Below are 22,873 nucleotides of genomic sequence, written 5' to 3' on the forward strand. Positions count from 1 at the left end.
TTAGTTTAATAATTTACCTATAATAACCCCAGACCGTGAAGGAACGTATATGTGCTGCTGTACAGTGCAGCGACCCCACTCAGTCTCCTGTTAAGATGAAGCTGATCCAGTTTGCCATTATCCTTGGAATTTTTCCCTTCTGTTTAGGTAAAGTTTTAAGATAACATTTTTTTCACAATATGATATTTAATGCAGTTTCCATAGCAGCTGGTGTTTTCAAGAGTTGTGTATATACAGTATGTATGGTTTATTGTTACTCCAAGTTAATTTTTCATGCATGCAGAAAAACTGACCCCATCTTTTTTAGTAGAAGATAAGTACATAGGCATGTCTTCTTGCATGCTAAGAGAATGCATTATTACTTGTTGTGTAGGACACCTGAGGCACATGGAGATGGTCTACTTGTACCTACTGGAAGCCAGTAGGCTTTACCATCAAAGTTCAAAGGCCAGACGTTTGTGCTGTCTGAGAGCACATCCACATCTTCACCCAATCCTAAGGAAACAATAATTTACTATCTAGTATAAGTTGTTTAACAAATCACCATCTTTTTTTTTACTTAGCATCCTGTGAGCATCTGACAGGGTTCTCTATCAGGTGTCATTTCTTCTTTGCTGGTATGATCCTCCTGTGGACAGCCACACCCTCCCTGCCCCACACAATGTAGCATATAGGAATACAGCAAAAATCATACTGCAAGTCTGCCACTGACATCACCTAGAACACAAGGCCTGTGGGTCCTCCCCCGGGTTCTTCCCAGCAGCAGCACAAGGTAAGGGGGGTGCACTGTGATGTATGGGAGGGTGGGGGACTCTTGAATTCTAATAGTGGGGGGATCTTGACATCTGATGTAAGGGTGAGGGTTGGGATCCTCTGGACATCTTCTCATAATTATTATGAGAATAATACAAGCTTGTGCCAGTTGAAAAAGAGGGTTGCACACCACTGGTATCATTCACAAGCAACTTTATTGGAGACTGCCCAGACAGAACATGGTTCTGTTATGGTGTTCTGTCTGAGAGATCTCCAATAAAGTTTCTTGGGGTGTCGCCAGCGGTGTGCGACCCTCCTTTTCAACTGCCACAGGATTGTAGTATTCTCATAATTATTATGAGCTCTTTTTCAGACTTGAATCATCTGCTACAGGAGTGTGAGTGGGCTCCATGCCAGTCACCTGCTCTACACAATTCAGGTAGTTACCAAACCCAGTAATAATTGAATTCAGAAGCAATTATTTAATATGATACGGAATAGATATATTTATATAGTCTTACACATACCACCGGTCCTTTAAGCGCAACCATAATGCTAATACACCCCTGACTTAGAACCAAATAAATGTTTTTCCCAGACATAATGCTTGAGGAGTGCATAGCTCATTTTTACTCAAATACAGTATTACTAGGATGGAAACCAAACTCCTAGAGCGGCTCATTTCTCTTCATATATAATCTGAGTGGTGTAAGCCTTTAAATTAGTACAAATAGACAATAGTTGGTTGATTAAATGGAACCTGTCAGTAAATTCAGAAGTCTACCAAAACTAATTCCTGACATATCACAGTATACAGCAAGAGTTTAATATTTAAAAAAAAATCTCTGCATTATTTGTTGCTAAGCGAAGGTAACTGCCTTAGGCAGGCCATAGATGATGCAAATTTCTTTCCTGTAACCACGGGTTCAATTCGCCCATCAATACAGTGTTGACAGGGGAATCCCTCCTGTGGAGCTTTGGTGGGAGGAGGGGAAAGCCAACCCTTCAGTTAGTGCAGGCCTTGATATTTCCACTCGCCAGCTTGCACTGGCGAGTGGAAATTATGATGGGGGTGAGTGTGTCCCCAGGGCCGTCTTGCTGAGCAGGCTCGGAACTCGGAGCCGGATCTGTCACTCACACTGGGAGCCGTCAGACTGCTCAATAGTTGAGCAAAGTGAAAGCAAAGGAAGGAGTGTGTGCTGTGCTCTCTGCCTCCCCCTAGAGTGCAGTACCCGGCTCTGTCAGTGAAGGTAACAAAGTACTACAACTTTTTATAGGGTGTGTGTGTGTGTATATTTGTATGTGTGTGTATTTGTGTGTGTGTATTTGTATCTGTGTGTGTGTGTGTATTTGTATGTGTGTGTATGTACATGTATCTGTGTGTGTCTGTGTATGCGTGTATGTACATGTGTGTATCTGTACATGTGTCTGCGTGTATGTACATGTGCCTGTGCATGTACATGTGTGTGTGTGTATGTACGTACATGTATCTGTGTATGTATATACTGTGGGAACTCGCTTCAAAGTGGTAGAGCTTTTAAATGCACACAGCTACTCGCTTTCTTTTTCAGGGCCTTTTTAGCCCACTTTTATTTAAATGAAAGTTCACAACAGAAGTTTCCCACACAGGGGTATCAATCATCCACAAAACAACAGTTCAGCCTCCTGGCTTATACTCAGCTTGCTGTCTGTCTCCTGCAGACTTCTTCAAGACTTATGGCTCTCGCACACAGCTGGAAACTAGCACACAGCTAGACTCTAGCAGCCCCTTGCTGCTTTTGGCTTCCACCTCTCCTAGGTGGAGCCCACCTGACTTCCAGGCAGTGACCTCCCGTCTTCCAAGCGGAGCCCTCCTGACTCCTATCTGCCGGGGTGGAGGCCTCCTGACTCCTATCTGCCGGGGTGGAGCCCAGAACCCTGGTCCTGACTCTCTCTAAAGGCCTGCACACACCTGTGCAATCAGTCTCCTGGCCATTCCCAAAACCTGGTCCCAGGATTGGAGATTTCATCCCTCCCAAATCGCTTCGAAATCTCCAGGCTCCAGCTCCCAAAAAGGACCTTACAAACAAAGGAGGAAAGTGAAAAGCCACTTTCCTCCATATCAAACCTTTACCCTGGAGCCCCTCAACCTGCCTTGTTGAGAATCCAGGGTGACAGATCGTCACACTGTCACATATCCCCCCCCCTTTGTTTTGATCCCGTAGGGGGCAGAACACATGACTTACAGCTTCTGGCACCTCTGTGCCAGCTCTCACTTACAGGGGTCCAATCTGGTCTAACCATACCTTTCCTAAAGGGGAACTCTACCCAATGACTCCTTTGGTGTCTCTCCCCAAGCCCCATTGTCACTCTGCTATGGGCTCTACTCAGACCTTCCCTATTCTTTTTCCGGGTGCATTTCCATAACCACTTTCTCTCCTGAGATCTTCACGGGGTCCCCCTGGCCTTTCTTTCGACCTTTCTGCCCTTTTGCTTCAGGTGATCAGGTTTTCTAATACCTCTCTCAGTATTCCTGTCCCAAGGCTGTAGGGGAACTATTTCTACTGTATTTGTACTGGGACCACCCCCCTGATTTCTTGTACCTTTAGCTATCAAACCTGCATGACTCATTACCACAGCATTCAGTTTACCATGAACGGTTATATTCCAGTCAATATTACACCTTTCAATATCTTTTCCAGCATTTGTTAGGACAGTGTCTGTAGAGGGCACACACACCATAGGGCAGCCATCACCCACGTGAACCTCACAAAATGCCACTTCACCTGGTGTCATGCACTCTGCAGGCGGCTGTCCAACCATTTTAACTTTTCCTACACCACGTGGATCTGTATCCAAACCCTGAACAGATGAGCTCTCTTCTGATCCATTTTGCCAGTTTTCACATACCATTTGTCCCTGTATTTCAGGTGTCTTATCAGACCTGCTACATAAATCTCTTTTTGGCCCAATGACCCTGATTTCTTTATGCACATCCGTCTGAGCCCTGGTCAGGATCTCTGCTGTTCTCTGGTCCATGCTCGGCCCTTCCATCTCATGTGGTTTGTCCAATGGTGCAGTAAACACGCCCTTAACTGACAACTGACCAGCACCATCCTGGACCATAGCAGCAGAAATGCTTCCCACCTGGCTGTTAGGAGGTGAAACCTTTGACTCATTTTTCATTTCTCCAAAACTTCTCTCAAATACATTGATAGGTAGTCCAGCGGCATACCCTGATACAACTTTTAACACCATCAACAAATTTCGAAACAAACAACTTTCTTGTTTCCCTTTGATCTGTACAGCCAGCCATTCGGTGCTCCACCTAGTGGTACTCCGCAGTACCAGACCATCTGACTGTGGAGGAGACACCCCAGTATACATTGGTTGTACATTCCAAAGTTCAAGCATCTCCTTTAATACTTGGGTTACAACCCAACTACTTGACTCTAAACCTAAGACCTTCCTGGCCATATTTAGGGCACTGGGAACGCTGAGAGACTCACCTGCTGAGACTTGAGAAGCTGACATTTTTAAAGGGACCTCCTCCAAGCTGGAGATAACCACAGCCTGGTGCTCCACCAGAGCGCTGCCATGTGCTGGGCTCACTCTCAACATCTCAGACTCAGCATCCACAAGCTACGCCCGATCAGTCCCAGTGACAACAACATCATTTTGACACTCCATGCCAACATCACTTTTGTGGGTCACAGACAAAGTCTCTGCTGTATACACGCCCTTATCTATAGGCTGTTCTATAGATCCTCCTGCTGGCACAGCAGAAACAGTGTCCACCTTATTTTTTTGCATAAAAGCCTCATCTATCAACGAGATTAGTCTTTTACCCCAACTATCCCAATCCATTGTATATGTGCTCAATTCGCCAGTGCTCCTCAGCACCGATTCATCTGCCCAAGGAGACACACAAGAATAGACGGGCTTAGTTGTAGATCCCTTGCACAAATCACTCTGGATCACGTCAGACTTAGGTAACACCTGTTTTCCAACTGCAGGTTGCAATACCTCACATCCACCACTTTGTTCTGGTGGTGCTTCCTGAATTACCCACACGCTTGCATTTTTGCCAGGCTGCATTAACCCGTTGTTCACCTGAACACTTTCCGTATTGTTAGACTGCACCAACACACTACTATGACAAGGTGCAGTTCCACTCTGCTGCACCAGAGTGACATCGCAGTTGTCCCGGGCAATCTCCGGCTCCAATACACGGAGACCCCTGGAGATGTCTAAGGACACCTGTGCTGTCTTACCACCAGTTGCTATGGGAAATGACCCATCTTTAATTACAGCTTTTGCACTGCAAGAGCTCAGGGTTTTCCCAACAGCAGTACATTTCACAACAACATCATCAGCATTTGTAGCTCTTGTGGGCTGTACTATCCCACTACCAACCTGTGACTGGCACACATTAGTGACATCACTTGCTTTTTGAGAACCACGCACAGGTTTTACTTTAATTCCTACCTCCCCACTGTACAAGGCACTGCACAGGGAAAAGTCACTCTCAAAAGCACATTCAGTGGCCCAACTAACTGGGGTCACTCCTACATCAGAATGGACAGTCTCATAACCAGTCCTTCTCAACATGACAGTCCCAGACATGGTTTTATCACACACAGTCTTACCCACCACAGTAGTAGGTGTCACCATCTTCATTTGAGTGCGTCGTCTCATAAACGCATCCTCAACTGCACTTTCCTTGGCAACTTTTCCCTTGCCCCAAGGTGAAGTAACAGATGCCCTCATAGGCTCCATGGACTCTCTGGCAACCCCTGCAGGCCCAACAGAAACTTCCTCCCTGTTGCCAGAGGCGGTCGCCAACATTTTCAAACAAGAATCTGGGCTTGATGTTGTAGACATTTGCCCAGTATCAGCGGTATTCCAGAGTCTGGGACAGGAAAAGATCCCATGCCCCCACTGACCACATTCCAGGCATGGCACATTTCCACTCTTATCTTTGTTGGGACACTGAGCCACATCTTCAATGCAGCTCCTCCTTCCAGGCACTACTTTTTCTCCGGTTGCCATGGGAGATTGCACTCTCCAAGCAGAACTTTGCTGGCTCTTTCCAACATGCTGTATTGGCTCCTCTTGATGCCACTTGCCATGATCCTTGTATAACATAGCCCCCCGTACACAGACAGCCCGACTGGCCTCCTCTGTGTTGCTATGGGCCTTCACTCTTGGTCCTGACCTCTGGTCAGCCCCTCTCCTTGCACATAGCATAGGCTTCTCTCTGCTGGACCAACTCTCAAGCTGTGACACATTCACATTTTTCACAACAGCTACTGGTTTAACTGCAGCAGCGTTGCCATGGGTGACAACACCCCTCTCCCAGGTACGGACATCCTGCAGCTCTCTCCTTGCACTGAAGGTTGGCTTGCTTTCCGCTTTAGGTTGGTTCAATGCTGCCAGGTGCCGCTTGCACCAGTCCACAGCAGACTCACCCACATCTAAATTTCCCAGCTTGGCTGGGGCATGCGGTATATAACCCCCTAGCCACAGGGCTCTCTCTCTCGCTTCAGCAAACATTGCTTCCTTTTTTTGTTTTGACCGCCCCATCTTTGCAGTCATGCACACAGCAGTGTGTTACACAGTTCAGCAACACCATGGAACACTGTCTCTTTAAGGCAAAGTCCTTTTCTTTAGCAGGTTCTCCTCACCTGTGCACACAGATAGTGCAGACATATGCACCAAACAGTTCATATAACTGATGAACTTACTTCAAATCGCTGGGATCTCCAATTCTGCCCGCATCCTCCACCATATGTGGGAACTCGCTTCACAGTGGTAGAGCTTTTAAATGCACACAGCTACTCGCTTTCTTTTTCAGGGCCTTTTTAGCCCACTTTTATTTAAATGAAAGTTCACAACAGAAGTTTCCCACACAGGGGTATCAATCATCCACAAAACAACAGTTCAGCCTCCTGGCTTATACTCAGCTTGCTGTCTGTCTCCTGCAGACTTCTTCAAGACTTATGGCTCTCGCACACAGCTGGCCACTAGCACACAGCTAGACTCTAGCAGCCCCTTGCTGCTTTTGGCTTCCACCTCTCCTAGGTGGAGCCCACCTGACTTCCAGGCAGTGACCTCCCGTCTTCCAAGCGGAGCCCTCCTGACTCCTATCTGCCGGGGTGGAGGCCTCCTGACTCCTATCTGCCGGGGTGGAGCCCAGAACCCTGGTCCTGACTCTCTCTAAAGGCCTGCACACACCTGTGCAATCAGTCTCTTGGCCATTCCCAAAACCTGGTCCCAGGATTGGAGATTTCATCCCTCCCAAATCACTTCGAAATCTCCAGGCTCCAGCTCCCAAAAAGGACCTTACAAACAAAGGAGGAAAGTGAAAAGCCACTTTCCTCCATATCAAACCTTTACCCTGGAGCCCCTCAACCTGCCTTGTTGAGAATCCAGGGTGACAGATCGCCACACTGTCACAGTACATATGTCTGTGTATGTATGTACATGTGTCTGTTCGTGTGTATTTCTGTGTATGTACATGTGTCTGTGTATATGTACATGTATGTGTGTCTGTACATGTATCTGTGTGTGTATACATGTGTCTGTATGTGTGTGTGTGTGTACATGTGTCCCTGTGCGTGTGTGTATATGTTTCTGTGTGTGTATGTGTATGTACATGTCTGTGTGTGTGTGTACAGGTGTCTCTGTTTGTGTGTGTGTATGTACATGTGTCTGTATGTAAACCTACATGTATGGGTGGTTTGGTCAGGTTCTGGATTATGAGGTTATTATGGGTGGTAGAGTATGGTGCATTTGAGGTATTGCTGGGTTGGATAGTAGGTAGGATATGCTTGGTAGAGTTATGGTTTTGTGAGTGAAAGATTATGGGGGGTTAGGGTTGTATGAGGTGCATGGTCCAAGTATGATGGAGTGTTTAGGGGAACATTGGCGGCCCTGATGTAATGTGGGGGGACTCTGGGGACCCTGATGTAATGTAGGTAACATTTAACAGTGTCATTTCATGAAATAATTTATGAGAGCGTGTTTAGGGGTGGAATTAGGGGTGTAGCAGGGTAGGGGTTGGGTGGGGCAACTGGTGGCCAGTAACTCTTAAGGCCCGGCTAGTAGCTCAGGACTTGAAATTTTAAGCCCTGAGTTAGTGTGTTCAATACCTTTTCCCTGTGTCATTCCATTTTATTACACATAATGTAATTTCTGAACTTATTTGTTTTGGTTTCTTTGTATGTATGAATCGCATAGGTTGTAGCTGACATGTGGTGAACATTTCATGTCAATAGCACCTTTAGAAATATGTTTACTGAGAAAAATTGTGACGTGTTCAATACTTATTTTACCCACTGTACATAAAAAATCTATAAGCTGTCTCAAGGGTAGCCATGACACTTTAAATTTGAGGTGAATTCCCAGGTGCTCACTCACAAAGAAATCCATACAAATTCGAAACTGGGATAAAGGTACTCACAGGTCTTTCAGAGGAGATGGATCAAGACAGCATGAGTATTATTGTCGATGTTTGATGAAGCTCAGTCCATCTTTCTCAAGTCTTGAAAAAAATGGACTGAGCTTCATCAAAACTTCGACAATAAAAACGCTGCTGTTTTGATCTATCTCATTTGCAAGACCCGTGAATGTCGCTATACCAGTTTTGGATTTATATAAAATCTATATGTAACGTATATATCTATATCAAAAGACTAGCTACGCAAACAAGCCCAACATTTATTAACCCTAGAAGAAAGTAAAAAAGAAAAACATTCAATTAAAAGTCAAAAAAGAAAAAGGAAGCTGCAAAGGGGTGGCACAGAGACTAGCAAGCACACATGCGATCAATACAGAAAAAAAAGAGTCCTAAGAAAGGCAGTTATGTTTATGGAGCTATGAACACAGGGGGGTACATGAGGGTATGTAGTTCAACACACTGCAATCTGCAGTAAAGCACTGTATAGCATAGTATAGCACTTTGTAGCACTGTACCTCTCTATCCAGGTTTGTCAGCTTTCCCTACTCATCTACAACATACTGACAATATGGATGCTGGGAGTCCATTCTTTTATAGTGGGGGGGCTGATTTACCAGTTTTTTCAGATTATTGTCTCTCAGGAACCCATCTGATAGCCATTCAACTATCCTCTGGGTTTTGAAGTGCATTGTGTTCAGGATCAAATTTTTGGCATAAATTTAAGGTTTTGGCTAACTGTGAAACCGTGAGATCAAATCCAAGGTGGCCCTGAGCCTCATCCCTAATGCCTTAGTCTAATGCCCAAAAAAGGTAGTTTGGGAAGCCTGGAAGTTGCAGATAAACTGAAGAGAATTTCTTAAGCAGCAACATTTGCATAAATCAGCATTCTTGCTGTGATGCTTTTAGGCAAAAGAAGAGCCACAGCAGAATTTGGCCTTTGATAAATGATATCTGGCCTAGCAGAGGTCGAAGAGACTTGCTATTCATTGGAGAAATCGTTGATGTTCTTAGCACTGTGGATTCTGGAGTGTGGACTGATGGCTTTACTACTGTTGTACCTAATATGCCATAATCTGAAGCAGGTTCTTTATGCTATACATACCCGGGTAAATGTGCACAATTCCACCAGGACTCCTATCGGGCTCTTTGCTAATATTACCTGTTTGTGCATGGATTGTATGTACTATTATTAATCTTTTCTTATATAAAGCTTGTATTATTTCTATACTGTTGTGCATTCATATGCTCGTGGTTTATGTTATCAGCTGTTTGCAGTAGTTCCTCTTCTTCCAGTTACTTTGATTACATTAGCACATTATGAAAGACTTACCTGTAAAACAGATCCCTCCAATGGTGGGCTGTCGCTGCTGGGCTTCATCTTCACCTAGTCTTACTTCTGGGTTCTCGGCCCAGGCCGTTTGAATGCCTGAGCAGCAATGACATCAGTCCCATGCATGTGAACGGGAGTTATGGTTGTGGAACAGTGCTGTGGGTTGACAGCACATTCAGTGTACCCTGAATTCAGAGTGAATTTCGCAGGTGACGTCAGCTGATGCAAAACATGTGAATATCTCCTAAACGGTGCACATATTGGCAATTTTAATTTTATCTAAGATAAAGCTGACCATAAAGGGTTTGAATCTTTGCCAGTTCAGCAGGGACTGGCTGAAATTCAAACCATGTATGGGCAGGCTGAATGTACCCAAGCTGATTGATTGATCAACATGGGTACAATCAGCCTGTCGGATTTTATATGCAATAGTTGTTAGCGGCTATTATAGCCTCTAGCACAGTGGTTCTTAACCTTTTTGGAGGTACTGAATTCACCAAACCCTTCTTAATTGGAAAAATAAAATATGATTTTTAAAATTCAAAACATAGGTATATATTTATACATAGGTGCACAAAATGAACAAAACCATTAAGAACAAAGAACAAAACCATTAAAACATGATTTTCACACAAAAACAAAATAATGAATATTTACCGCAAATCAGTGTGACTTCTGCTGTTGTCTTTCAGAGGCCAGTTCAGAAATGCGCGGCATTACCTTGGCAAGTGCCACTCTCATGTCATTTTCGCAACAAAGTCTGTTCCTTTTCTTCGTCTTTATGTCCAGCATCCTCGAAAAGGATTGCTTGCAAAGATATGTTGTAACAAACGGTATGAAAATTCATCCCCCATAGTAATTCATCCCCCATATAGTAATTCATCCCCCATATAGTAATTCATCCCCCATAGTAATTCATCCCCCATATAGTAATTCATCCCCCATATGGTAATTCATCCCCCATAGTAATTCATCCCTCATAGTAATTCATCCCCCATATAGTAATTCATCCCCCATATAGTAATTCATCCCGCATAGTAATTCATCCCCCCATATAGTAATTCATCCCCCATATAGTAATTCATCCCCCCATAGTAATTCCTTCCCCATATAGTAATTCATCCCCCATATAGTAATTCATCCCCCATAGTAATTCATCCCCCATATAGTAATTCATCCCCCATAGTAATACATCCCCCATATAGTAATTCATCCCCCATATAGTAATTCATCCCCCATATAGTAATACATCCCCCATATAGTAATACATCCCCCATATAGTAATTCATCCCCCATATAGTAATTCATCCCCCATAGTAATACATCCCCCATATAGTAATTCATCCCCCATATAGTAATACATCCCCCATATAGTAATACATCCCCCATATAGTAATTCATCCCCCATATAATAATTCATCCCCCATATAGTAATTCATCCCCCATATAGTAATTCATCCCCCATATAGTAATACATCCCCCATATAGTAATTCATCCCCCATATAGTAATTCATCCCCCATATAGTAATTCATCCCCCATAGTAATACATCCCCCATATAGTAATTCACCCCCCATATAGAAATTCATCCCCCATATAGTAATACATCCCCCATATAGTAATACATCCCCCATATAGTAATTCATCCCCCATATAGTAATTCATCCCCCCTATAGTAATTCATTCCCCATATTAATTCATCCCCCATATTAAGTCCCCAAGTCCCCCCTGTGTCAATTCACTTACCTTTGCTCCGCGCGTTCCTCTCGCTGTATTCCCGCGCCGTTCCGGTCTTCAGGGCGGACTGTGAGAGGAGCCTAGCTCCTCTCACGTTTGTCACGCTGCCCCGCCTACACACATCCTGACAGCCAATCACTGGCTATCAGGATGTGAGTGGCAGCGAGACTGGCCAATCATTGCAGTTGAGTCCCTGCCGCCTGAGAGGAGGGAGGGGAGCGGGCGCCCGGCACACAAGAGCCGCGGCTTGCCGACCACTGGGCATGTCATCACAAATCATATGAGTCGGGTGTGGGTCACCTCCGCCGAACCCCCGAGACTGACTCACCGAACCCCTGGGGTTCGATCGAACCCAGGTTAAGAACCACTGCTCTAGCAGTAGTCACTGTTTTCACGGGGGGGAGCCTTCCACCCTGGAATAACACAATGGCTCTGCAGGGAGGGAGCCACAGTCTGTGTTGATGGGGGAATTAAGAGATTTTCTTTCCTGCAACCTGTGGAAATATTTCTGTCTATAGGTGACTAAAGATTTATTATAGGCTTACCTTAGGTAAAACTGACAAAGCACAGTTTACTACTGCTATAGGTTCTGCAGGGAAGACATGTCTCTGGAGGCCAGTGACATTTTTGCATGATAGTAGCTATATTCCTTGTGGGCCATCTCCCCTGCGAGTTGGAAGTAAAAGATTGTCACTTCACTTTCAAGGCTGGAATCCTTTTTTAGTTATTGCAGGTACTTATATAGCACCATCAATTTACACAGCGCTTTACATATATATATTGTACATTTACATGAGTCCCTAACCCTCACGGGGCATACAATCTAAGGTCCCAACTTACTTTCATACATACACATACTAGGGCCAATTTAGTCAAGATTCAATTAATCTACCAGCATGTCTTTGGAGTGTGGGAGGAAACCAGAGTACCCAGAGGAAACACATGCCGGCACAGGGAGAACATGCAAACTCCAGGGAGATGGCGCCATGGTTGGGATTTGAACCAATGACCTTAGTACTGTCAGGCAGAAGTGCTAACCACTTAGCCACTGTGCTTTATATGTGCGTTACTGTGCTTTATCCTTTATATTGGAGTTTTCCAATATAAAGGATAATACTTGGCCATAGTATGTGCAAAATGTCACTTGACCTAGTCAACACTCTCATAGGCATAACATTTATGGTATTAAAGGGGGAGTTCCTTTTTATTAACTACAATTTTATGTATTAACCTCAGGATTTCCAACACTTAATGCCAGAAAAGATGCACTTAGCAGAGCACTGGATGCATCTCTTGATCAGCTGAATAGTCAATCCTGGGGGAGAAACCTATTGAAGCTGTCACATACTGGGGAAACAAGCATAAAGCCCTTACTACAGGTGAGTTGAACACAGATTTAAGTACACTGCTTGCATTCTCAGCTATAATGCAACAATAAATAACCCTTTCAAAGGCCTACAAATTTCTATTGAATCCTGACCTTATTTTGATTGCAGAAGAGATATCAAAGAGATGATGAAGAGGTGTTTGAAATAAATTTAAAATTTAGTGTGAGAGAAACCAATTGTGATAAGGATACTACCACTGACCACACAAAGTGTGAATTCAGAGCTGGACCATACACGGTGAGTACAACATGAGCCCTATCTGCCACATAATACAAAGGGATCTATAGTTTGTTTTGAACTTATAAGCATTAATATTAGCCTAATTTTATTAAACATAAAGGTTATATTTACATTATAAATAGGCAATAAGTCCAACACTTACATGTTTGCCCTAACTGTAAATGATCTATAATTGCAAAGAAACCTATTGCATGGTCTTCCATATTTTCCAATAGCAATTTTATGATGTCATATCTCTATTACAAGTTAAAATTGTAAGGATGTTTCATCACATCAGGAGTACACACTCCATAGTTTTTTAAAATAACCTATATTTAAAAAAAATTCTGGAAAAATGTGCTTTTATAAAATTCTGTTGGCAAATGAGTAGTCCAATAATAGTGGCTGATGGCAAAACATCATCGAAAAAGAAGAATGGCTCTGTACCGCTTGTGCTGCATTGAGGTCAATATAATAGACTGTGGGGTGCTTCTTAAGGCTGGAGTCTCCTTGTTTCAGGATCCCCAGAAATATAGTGTACTCTTGTGAATTATATTTGACTTCAACAACTCTGACAGAGAAACAGTACCTCAGAAATACAAAGATCCTGTATTGTTATATAGGCAGCTACCACCAACCATTGCCAAGGGGCTGACACTGTTGGTGCTTACTGACTTTTCCCATTTCTTTAGTTCTGTATTGATTTTTATAGGAAACACCGTGTGAAAGTCAAGTATTGGTATGTCGTAAAAAAGCTTTGGTTGTAAAAGCCCGTTGCAACCTCTACACCACCTCCTCATCTGAATCTCACAGCAGCGAGGATGTAAGTTTTAAAAAACATTTGGATATCTTATTGTTTATGTTTTGAAATGGATCTTTAAAGACACACTAAACAATATCCTTATTTTTCAAAAATAATCCATAAACATGCAGTGCTTAAAGAATATGTTACCAAGCATTTCATATTCCTGATATGTACCATGTACTTGTTAAAAAAAAGTATCCAGTGTTCTTTATAATTTTCTTCTTTTGTGTGAAATACCCAGTGATCCCGCCAATCCCCCTATCGTCTTATTTCAAACTGACAACGCTAGGCATGAGAGCACATCCTTGTCAGCGTGGTCAGTTTTTTGGCTGTGCTGGGAGAATAGCTGCATGTCCTCCAATGACCAGACTTGTGCTGACACCCCCCCCTCCCCCATAGTCATTCACCGGAAAAATCAGTGTATTGCTGTTTCTTCACCCCTAGCTCTCTGAGCACCTTATGCAGCTGAGAACAGAGATTATGTGATCACTTATAAAAAAAGTATTTACAATGTTTTTTTTTTATATATACACAAATGTTTTGCCTTTCACTTCTATTTTAACTACTTCCCGAACGCCCGCCTGCAATGTACTGCGACAGGGCGGCAGCTACAGGCAAAGCGACGTACCCATATGTTGCTCTGGCTGTACTAACACAGGGGGGCAGAGTTCCCCCGCTAATAACTGCTGTGTCCAGCGGAAACAGCAGAATAAAGATCCTGGTGAAAGGGACCTGGTGACCATGTGATTGCAATGCCATCCAATGATCACAATGTAAACAATCTCATTCATAACAGCTCTGCTCCTCTTCCTAGTGAGCTGTGATTGGCATACAGCTGCCAAATGATACATGGGGCCAATCACAGCACCCTGTAACATGTGACTAGCTCCAGCCACAGACAGGTCACTATCTTGAGCTGTCAAAAACCTAACTCATTTAAGACCGTTCATGAATGAGTTAGGTTCATGACAGCAAGCTTTGCATTGCAAGAGAAATGATCTTTATTTTTCCTGCAAAGCAAAGTGTTAAAAAAAAAATCCCTGATCACCGCCCCCCCATGTTACTATGGTAACATTATACTATGCTGATAAAAGTATTAAAAAAATAACAATAAAAAAAAAAAAATTAAAAAAAGTAAAAAATACCATATTGAGAATTTTTTTAAAATTTGTTTTAAGGGTTTTTTTTTTTAACTACTTGCCAACCGCTTACCCGCATTTTGCGGATGAGCAGCAGCTCTTGGCAAAGCGACGTAATCTTGCGTCGCTTCCTATTTTGGGGTGTGAATGCATCTGCATCCCCGCTGCCCCCCCCCCCCCAGTAGGTCAGGGGAGAGAAGAGAGAACACGGCACGGAGTAAAAGCGCTACATTTTACACACACACGTTAGATTAGCACATTTAACCCTTTGATCACCCCTATTAACCCTTTGATCGTCCTGTCACCCAACCAGTGCCATTAGTACAGTGTCAGTATATAGAATTTTTCACTGATCACTGTATTACTGCCACTAGCGACATCAGATAGCATCCGGGTCAGTAAGTGCCCCTCCCATCCAGGGTCAGCTAGCATTGCCCGCACACTATCGATTTCACACTGTAGGTCACTGTTCACCCCCATTACTAGAATAGTGTTTGAACGGATCAAGATATTGATCATGAACAGAACTATACTAGTGCCTGCTTAGTATAGTGTCCCCAAAAACGCAGTGTTAGGAGGATCAGCCCCGTTCGCTGGTAGCACTAGCGTTTAGCCCCTCCACTGTTTTTCACAGAAGATTTGTGCCAATTGATTGCAGGCCAAGCCAATTTATATGCACAACAATACATGGCCGCCCACCCAAATTCAGCTCTTGCCAGACAATTAGCATGGAAACCTATCACGGTTTCTGAATTTAAAACTTTTTTGGGCCTAACCCTCAACATGGGCATTACAAGAAAGAATGAATTGTGGCCATATTGGTCCACATACCTGATTCATCATATGCCTATGTTCTCTGCTGTTACATATATGCTCAACATGGACCAGCAATGTACTGGTACGTCACTGGACTTTGAGTGGTTATACCGGGATGATGCCTGCAGCTACAGGCATCATACTGGTATAATTTTTTTCAGCTGTTGGTCGGCTTTCATGTAAAAGCAATCCTAGTGGCCAATTAGTTGCTGAATTGTTTTTACGAGCAACTGCAAGGGACAACCCCCCATCTCCTGCTGCCTTCCACAGTTTTCTTGGGCTCTGCTGTCCCACAGGGGAATTCGAGAATGCAGCCAGCAGTTCTGCTGGCTTACCATAGAGCTGATCAGAGACCAGAATGGCTCCGATCGTCTCTATAGTCTACGAAATCGGAAGCTACGAGCATTTCATTACTTCAGTTTTGCAGGATATAAACAGCACCATTTGTAATATGGGAAAGCATCTGATCACACTGATCTTGGTGAGATCAGATGATGTAAGGGCAGAGGAGATAGCTAGATTCTAATAGGCCCCAGATTTCTCAAAAAAAGAATACCTTTCAATGCCAATTGCAGTCAGATCGAGGGCAGAAATTCTATCACTAGACCTCCTGTGTATATATAAATTCGTGACCTGTAAAGGCTTTTAAAGCGTTGCCTATTGATAATAAAAATGTATGTACTTTGTTGCCATTGCACGGGCATGCACAATTTTAAAGCATGTCATGTTTGGTATCTATTTACTTGGCGTAATATCTTTTATATGTTATCAAACAATTGGGCAATATATTGTGTTTTTGTGCATTAAAATTCTAAAAAGTGTATTTTTCCCTGAAGATTTCCATTTGAAAAATCGCTGCGCAAATACTGTGTGACGTAAAAAATTTCAACACCCACTGTTTCATTCTCTAAAGCCTCTGCTTTAAAAAAATATATAATGTTTCGGGGTTCAAAGTAATTTTCTAGCAAAAAAACTGTTTTTTCCTGTGAACAAAAAGTGTCAGAAATGACTTGGTCTTCAAGAGTGGGTGTTGTGTGGCATAAGCTTCTAAAGTTGGCCCTGAAATGCCAGGATAGTAGCAGCAACCCCTCCAAATGACCCGTTTTTGGAAAACAGACACTCCAAGGTATTTACTAAGAGGCATGGTGAGTGTTTTGCAGATCTCATTTGTTGCCACATGTTTTTGGAAAATGTATTTTTTGTTTTCTTTTTCAAAACACTGTGACAAACATTATATCTGTAAAATACTCTCCATGCCTCTTATCAAATTCCTTAGGGTGTCTACTTTCCAAAAAAGGGGTCATTTGGGGGGGAGGACGTTTGTACTATCCTGGCATTTTAGAGCCTCCAAAACTGGGGTAGTGGGTAAGTGATATGAGGAAATATGCCCTTTGAAAGCCTGGAGGTGGTCATTGGATTTTGAGGGCCTGAATGTAGCTAGGCTGCTAAAAATTCTCTCACATGTGGTATCCTCATACTCAGAAGTAGAAAAATGTATTTTGGGCTGTTATCCCACATATATCCATGACATGCATGAGCAATATATCATTAAAGTGACAACTTTGTGTGAAAAAAAAAAATTGTTATTTTCAAAAAATTTGTGGCAAAAAATAAAATGTTCCATGGACGCAACATGCCTCTGCAAAATCCTTAAGATATCTACTTTCCAAAAAGGGGTCATTTGGGAAGGAGGGGGGTTGTACTGCCCTGGTATTTTAGCACCTCAAGAAATGTGATAGGCAGCCAGAAAGTAAAAGCTATGTAAACACTACACATCCCATAGTGTAGTCCCTAGTCTATCTCAAGAATAAAAAAGAGAGGGTGGCTACACTCTTACTTACAGTGGGATCATGGCCAAGGATGAACATAGCCACCCTTCAACAAGAAGTTGGTTTACAGCAGAAAAAAAAATTATTTGGGGATTTTGAAGAGACTGAAAGCAATAGAAAATACTCTTTTGAGTTAAGAATGCATACTTGAATAAAATATACAGTATTTTTTTCTAAATCTGAATTTAGAGTCAATTAAAGGAGATATGGGGCAACAGTTGCGTACTGATAATTTTGAGGCTTAGCACATTTATAGATTATTTTAGATTTGAAAATATAGTTGCTGAAGAAAGTTTCTGAGGAGGTTGTCAACTGGACAACATTGTCCATTTTGGAGCTGCTTTTAACTGATCATGCTAAACAATCATTATTTGCTCCTATGAGGGTCGTTGGTGCAAATCCCAACCACGGCACCACCTGCCTGCAGTTTGCATTTTCTCCCTGTGCCTGCGTGGGTTTCCTCCAGGTACTTGGGTTTCCTCCCACATTCCAAAGACATGCTGGTAGGTTAATTGACTCCTGTCTAAATTGGCCCTAGTATGTGTATGTATGAAAATGAGTTGGGGACCTTAGATTGTAAGCTCCTTGAGGATTAGGGACTGATGTGAATGTACTATATATATATATATACAGTTGCAAGAAAAAGTATGTGAACCCCTTGGGATTATGTGGAGTTTTGCATGAATTGGGCATAAAATGTGCTCTGAATGTCATCTAAGTCACAACAATAGAAGAACACAGTCTGCTGAACATAATACTACACAAACATTAGATGTTGCCATGGTTTAATTGCACATAACATGTAAACATTCACAGTGAAGGGAGGAAAAAGTATGTGAACCTTTGGACTTAATAACTGGTTGACCCTCCTTTGGCAGCAATAACCTCAACCAAACGTTTCCTGTAGTTGCAGATCAGACCTGCAAAACGATCTGGAGTAATTTTGGACCACTCCTCTTCACAAAACTATTTCAGTGTAGCAATATTCTTGGGATGTCTGGTGTGAATCGCTCTCTTAAGGTCATGCCACAGCATTTCAATCGGGTTGAGGTTAAGACTCTGACTGGGCCACTCCAGAAGGCGTATTCTGTGCTGTTGCAGCCATTGTTTTGTTGAATTACTTGTATGCTTTGGGTCATTGTCCTGTTGCATCATCCATCCTCTGCGAAGCTTCAGTTGGCAGACAGATGGTCATACGTTTTCCTGCAAAATGTCTTGATACACTCTGGAATTCATTTTCCCATCAATGACAACAATCCGTCCAGGCCCTGAGGCAGCAAAGCAGCCCCAAACCATGATGCTCCCTCCGCCATGTTTTACAGTGGGGATGAGGTTTTGATGTTGGTGTGCTGTGCCTTTTTTTCTCCACACATAGTGTTGTGTGTTCTTCCCAAACAACTCAATCTTGGTTTCATCTGTCCACAGTATATTTTGCCAGTAGTGCTGTGGAACATCCAGGTGCTCTTTTGCAAACTTCAAACGTGCTGCAATATTCTTTTTGGACAGCAATGGCTTCCTCCGTGGTGTCCTCCCATGTACTCCATTCTTGTTTAATGTTTTCCTTATTGTAGATATGTCAACAAAAATGTTAGCATGTGCCAGAGATTTCTGTAGGTCTTTAGCTGACACTCTGGGATTCTTCTTTACCTCATGCAGCGTTCTGAGCTGTGCTCTTGCAGTCATTTTTACAGGACAACCATGCCTAGGGAGAGTAGCAGCAGTACTAAACTTTCTCCATTTGTAGACAGTCTTTCTTACCGTGGACACATGAACATCAAGGCTTTTGGAGATACTTTTGTAACCCTTTCCAGCTTCATGCAAGTCAACAATTCTTGATCATAGGTCTTCTGAGAGCTCTGTTCTGCGAGGCATGGTTCACATCAGACAGTGCTTCTTGAAACCAGTAAACCCTAAACAGGTGTGTGTTTTTTAAGGGCAGGACAGCTGTCAGCAACACCTCCAATATCATCACACTGATTGGAGTCAAGGTTGGCTCACTCCTGGCTCCAATTAGCTCTGGGAGAAGTCATTAAGCTAGGGCCTCACATACTTTTTCCTCCCTGCACTGTGAATGTTTACATGTTATGTGCAATTAAACCATGGCAACATCTAATGTTTGTGTAGTATTATGTTCAGCAGACTGTGTTCTTCTATTGTTGTGACTTAGATGACGTTCAGAGGACATTTTATGCCCAATTCATGCAAAACTTCACGTAATCCCAAGGGGTTCACATACTTTTTCTTGCAACTGTATATATATATATACATACTATGTAAAGCGCTGCATACATTGATGGCACAATATCAGTACCTGTAATAAATAAATATTTATTGGGTTTCATAAATAAATATGAATACATTTATTTGGTGCAGCAAGCAGGTGATCCTTGTAGAGAAACAGTACATGTAGAGGATCTACTTTTACAGACTTTAGGGGTAGTGTTAAAATTTATGTAAGCCCAAATATTTTTTATTTATTTATTTTTGGATTCAGTGGTAGAATGATATTATTGCTGTCTGTGTTCCCTGCTGGAAAAACACCTGAGTGGAGATTTTACCCTTCCATTCTGTATCTATGGGTGACCTTTGAATATAGTTAGCCTTGCCTAATTAATCAATTTGCTGGTCTGAATGCTACGTGGCCCATATAGACAGTATATAAATAAATCGCCCTATAAAATTTAATGAAAAAAGCATGTTATATTGCATTTCTCTTACGCCTGCAACATTTGTGAACTACGTAATTTAGTATATTAAATTGTTCTTTTTCTTTTATGACAGAAGACATTCTTGACAATTCCCAGCTCACCTCAAGGAAGGATAAGGAGCATTTCAGGTGATAAATTGTTAGTGATTTACCCCCTACTGATCACCCCCAGGTCCTGCCAGACATCATCAGTCATCAGTTCTTTTTCTCAGAAGTTCTGAAGCATTTTCCCTTTCAGATCCTAAAAAAAGAACACAAGGATTATTGCTAGCAAGTAGAGCCACTAGCAATAATTACATGTAAAAATCTAAAATACTGGTTTTATCCAGGTCATACAATTGTCTTCGGTACACAATCAGTCTTGCCCATAGATGGTTCAAATCTTGGCTGGTGCCGGCTGAGATTCAAACCATCTATGGCTGGCTCACATTAGGAGTTAACACCACCTCATTATTATTTGCCAATGCAATTACATGGGGCATATCCAGCAGGTCAGCAATGGGAGGCTGACAGCTCCTGCAGTTAATCATGACCATTTGTATGTGCTTGTTCAAGGAGGGATTATCTGTGGTGATTGGCCCTGGACACAGATTGCAAAAAAAGATCTTCTTTTCAATAATTAAATACAAATGTTTTATTTGACCAGAGCTGCTTACACATTAGCATATGACACACAGGCCAGCCGTTTTGTATGTTACTAAACTTTCTCAAGGCGATTAAATACTTTTTTTATGGTGCCCAAGCACTTAATATCAATATTCATTGGCTGTTCTACAGTGATACTTTTATTAACGCAGCCCATAGAAGTCTACTAAAACCGACAGACAGACCAGCCCATCTGGAAAATAATATAGTTACCAGATTGCCAGTCCAGGTCAGAATATTATCAAATGGCCATTACCAATCAAAGCTTTTCAAACAAAACATCAATTGGAGGGAAGTGTTTTCTTTCCTGACAGATATGCAATTAACTTTTGATTAGGTCTAAACCAGCCTGTTCTTTGATGATCAGCTTATATGTAGATGTCTTGAGGCAAATGCCTTTGAGGATTAAGGGATACAATAAAAATGCATTACAAATGCTGAAGAAATAGGAGGAATGTTGGGAGATTCCACAAGGGTTGGGTTAGATAGAATTTATGGACTGTCCCTCTTGTGAGCAAGCTTGTGTCCTTATATTGCTGTATTTATCTTTTGCTGCTATGACAGTAGTCTGTAGTTTTTATACTTATATAATAATACACTGTTTTCTTCTGTCTTGTGCATTAGAGAGGTTTCCATCCCAATGGGATCCTTTTGGAAGGAGGAGTCAAATAATAAACCCACGCTGGGAGGAGGAAGATAGGAATTTAGACCCTTTTTTCCTGGAGTAGATGTGTGTTGTGTATTTTACAGAATAATGTTCTACTGATTCCTAATGAGACCACAGTTCCTTAATGCAATACGTTGTTCATTCATTCAATTACTTTGAGTGGTCTTGACTTGATTACATCAATCATTATATTGTAATGGAATGGTAGGAAGAAGGTTGGAGAATAGCTGCCTTTCCCCACCACTTGCCATATCTCATGGGGAAACAATAGCTAGGACCCCAAAAATAATCAAACCTCACCAACTGTTTGTTTTCCTGTAACTGATTAGCTGTAGGGTGTCTGCTGCTACTTTGACCAGGGGTGGACTGACCATTTGGAAACTTGGACACTGCCCGAGGGCCTGGGGTCAGTAGAGGGCCCCATGAGATGCCCCTGGTACCTTTTTCATAGGCTTTTTTGAGTGTGGGCAAGGACACAGGGGCCCCATGATCCCCTATTGCCCGGGGGCCCCATGAGTTGTCATTCCACCCCTGACTTTGACCTATCAATGATTTCCAATATAGATAGAACTGACAATGGAACTAGTGACCATATTTTCCTCCCTCTGAAAACCTACAGGCAATATCATAAACCTACAGTAAACCCACCCTGTAGAGTCCTTTGGTTAAAACTGGCCAAAGTTCCAATGCAGGAGTTTCCTGATCAGATCTCTTTAGATTTTTAAGTGGAGTGTGTTGCTTTTATATGTGATATCATTTATACCTAGAGCTAACTACAAAACATGAATGCTTGTATAAAAATGACAGTAAATGCAGATATGTGTCATTAAAAGACAATATACACTATACATATGTTTTTTCTTTTTTTATACAAACCTGCATTTGTCTTGATATCAGCCTCCTGCAATCCCCAGTACAGCAGTAATATGAGAGGGTGAAGACAAGCACTATAGTAAGCAGGGCTCTTTTTCAGGGGAAACATGGGGGAATGCAGTTTTGGCACTTCCAGCACTGAATGTATGTTATAGCAAGGGGTGCTGGGCGCTCTATTGATGCTTGCTGCTAGGGGATATATGTCACTGAAGGAATCTATTTTACATGGAAGTCTATTGTTGCTGGGGGATCTATTGTTGCTGGAAGGGATCTACTGTTAAGGGAGGGGTCTGTTGTTGCAGGCTGCTGGAGAGTCTATTGATGCTGACTGCTGGGAAATCTGTTCTTGCTAGGATGGGTCTATTGTTGCTGGGGTTGTATTTTGTTGCGGGGGTCCATTGTTGCTGGGGGAGGTCTATTGCTCTGTTGCAGGGGATTTATTTTACTGCTTTTCTTGGTATCATTAACATATTCCAAACAACTTACTTAGCACCACAAATTGATACATGGCTCTGTATTCTCTA

At 42.5% G+C, this 22,873-nt stretch overlaps 1 protein-coding gene across 2 annotated transcripts; it reads left to right on the forward strand.

Moving 5' to 3' along the window:
- On the forward strand, nucleotides 1–22,324 carry SPP2 (secreted phosphoprotein 2). 2 transcript variants are annotated; one of them, XM_089693154.1, is made up of 6 exons: nucleotides 1–147; nucleotides 12,498–12,640; nucleotides 12,758–12,886; nucleotides 13,581–13,691; nucleotides 20,239–20,293; nucleotides 21,434–22,324. In XM_089693154.1, the coding sequence occupies exons 1-6, from the start codon at nucleotides 96–98 to the stop codon at nucleotides 21,535–21,537; spliced, it is 594 nt and encodes a 197-aa protein (XP_089549280.1). In that variant the 5' UTR covers nucleotides 1–95; the 3' UTR covers nucleotides 21,538–22,324. The 2 variants fall into 2 exon arrangements, with proteins under 2 accessions (XP_089549280.1, XP_089549279.1); XM_089693153.1 differs by lacking the exon at nucleotides 1–147 and adding an exon at nucleotides 10,226–10,357.
- The last annotated feature ends 549 nt before the right edge of the window (nucleotides 22,325–22,873 follow it).

The sequence above is a fragment of the Staurois parvus genome, unplaced genomic scaffold (genome assembly GCF_062004578.1).
Source record: "Staurois parvus isolate SC_StPar_1 unplaced genomic scaffold, SC_StPar_1.0 ptg000616l, whole genome shotgun sequence".
Classification (NCBI taxonomy): Eukaryota; Metazoa; Chordata; class Amphibia; order Anura; family Ranidae; genus Staurois; species Staurois parvus.

What these genes read in the sequence shown, in the direction of transcription:
- SPP2 (XM_089693153.1), top strand. Translation starts at nt 10,231, where the DNA reads ATGCGCGGCATTACCTTGGCAAGTGCCACTCTCATGTCATTTTCGCAA. An exon ending in GCATAAAGCCCTTACTACAG is followed by an intron (nt 12,641 to 12,757) that starts GTGAGTTGAACA and finishes TTTTGATTGCAG; the next exon opens with AAGAGATATCAAAGAGATGA. An exon ending in AAGGATAAGGAGCATTTCAG is followed by an intron (nt 20,294 to 21,433) that starts GTGATAAATTGT and finishes CTTGTGCATTAG; the next exon opens with AGAGGTTTCCATCCCAATGG.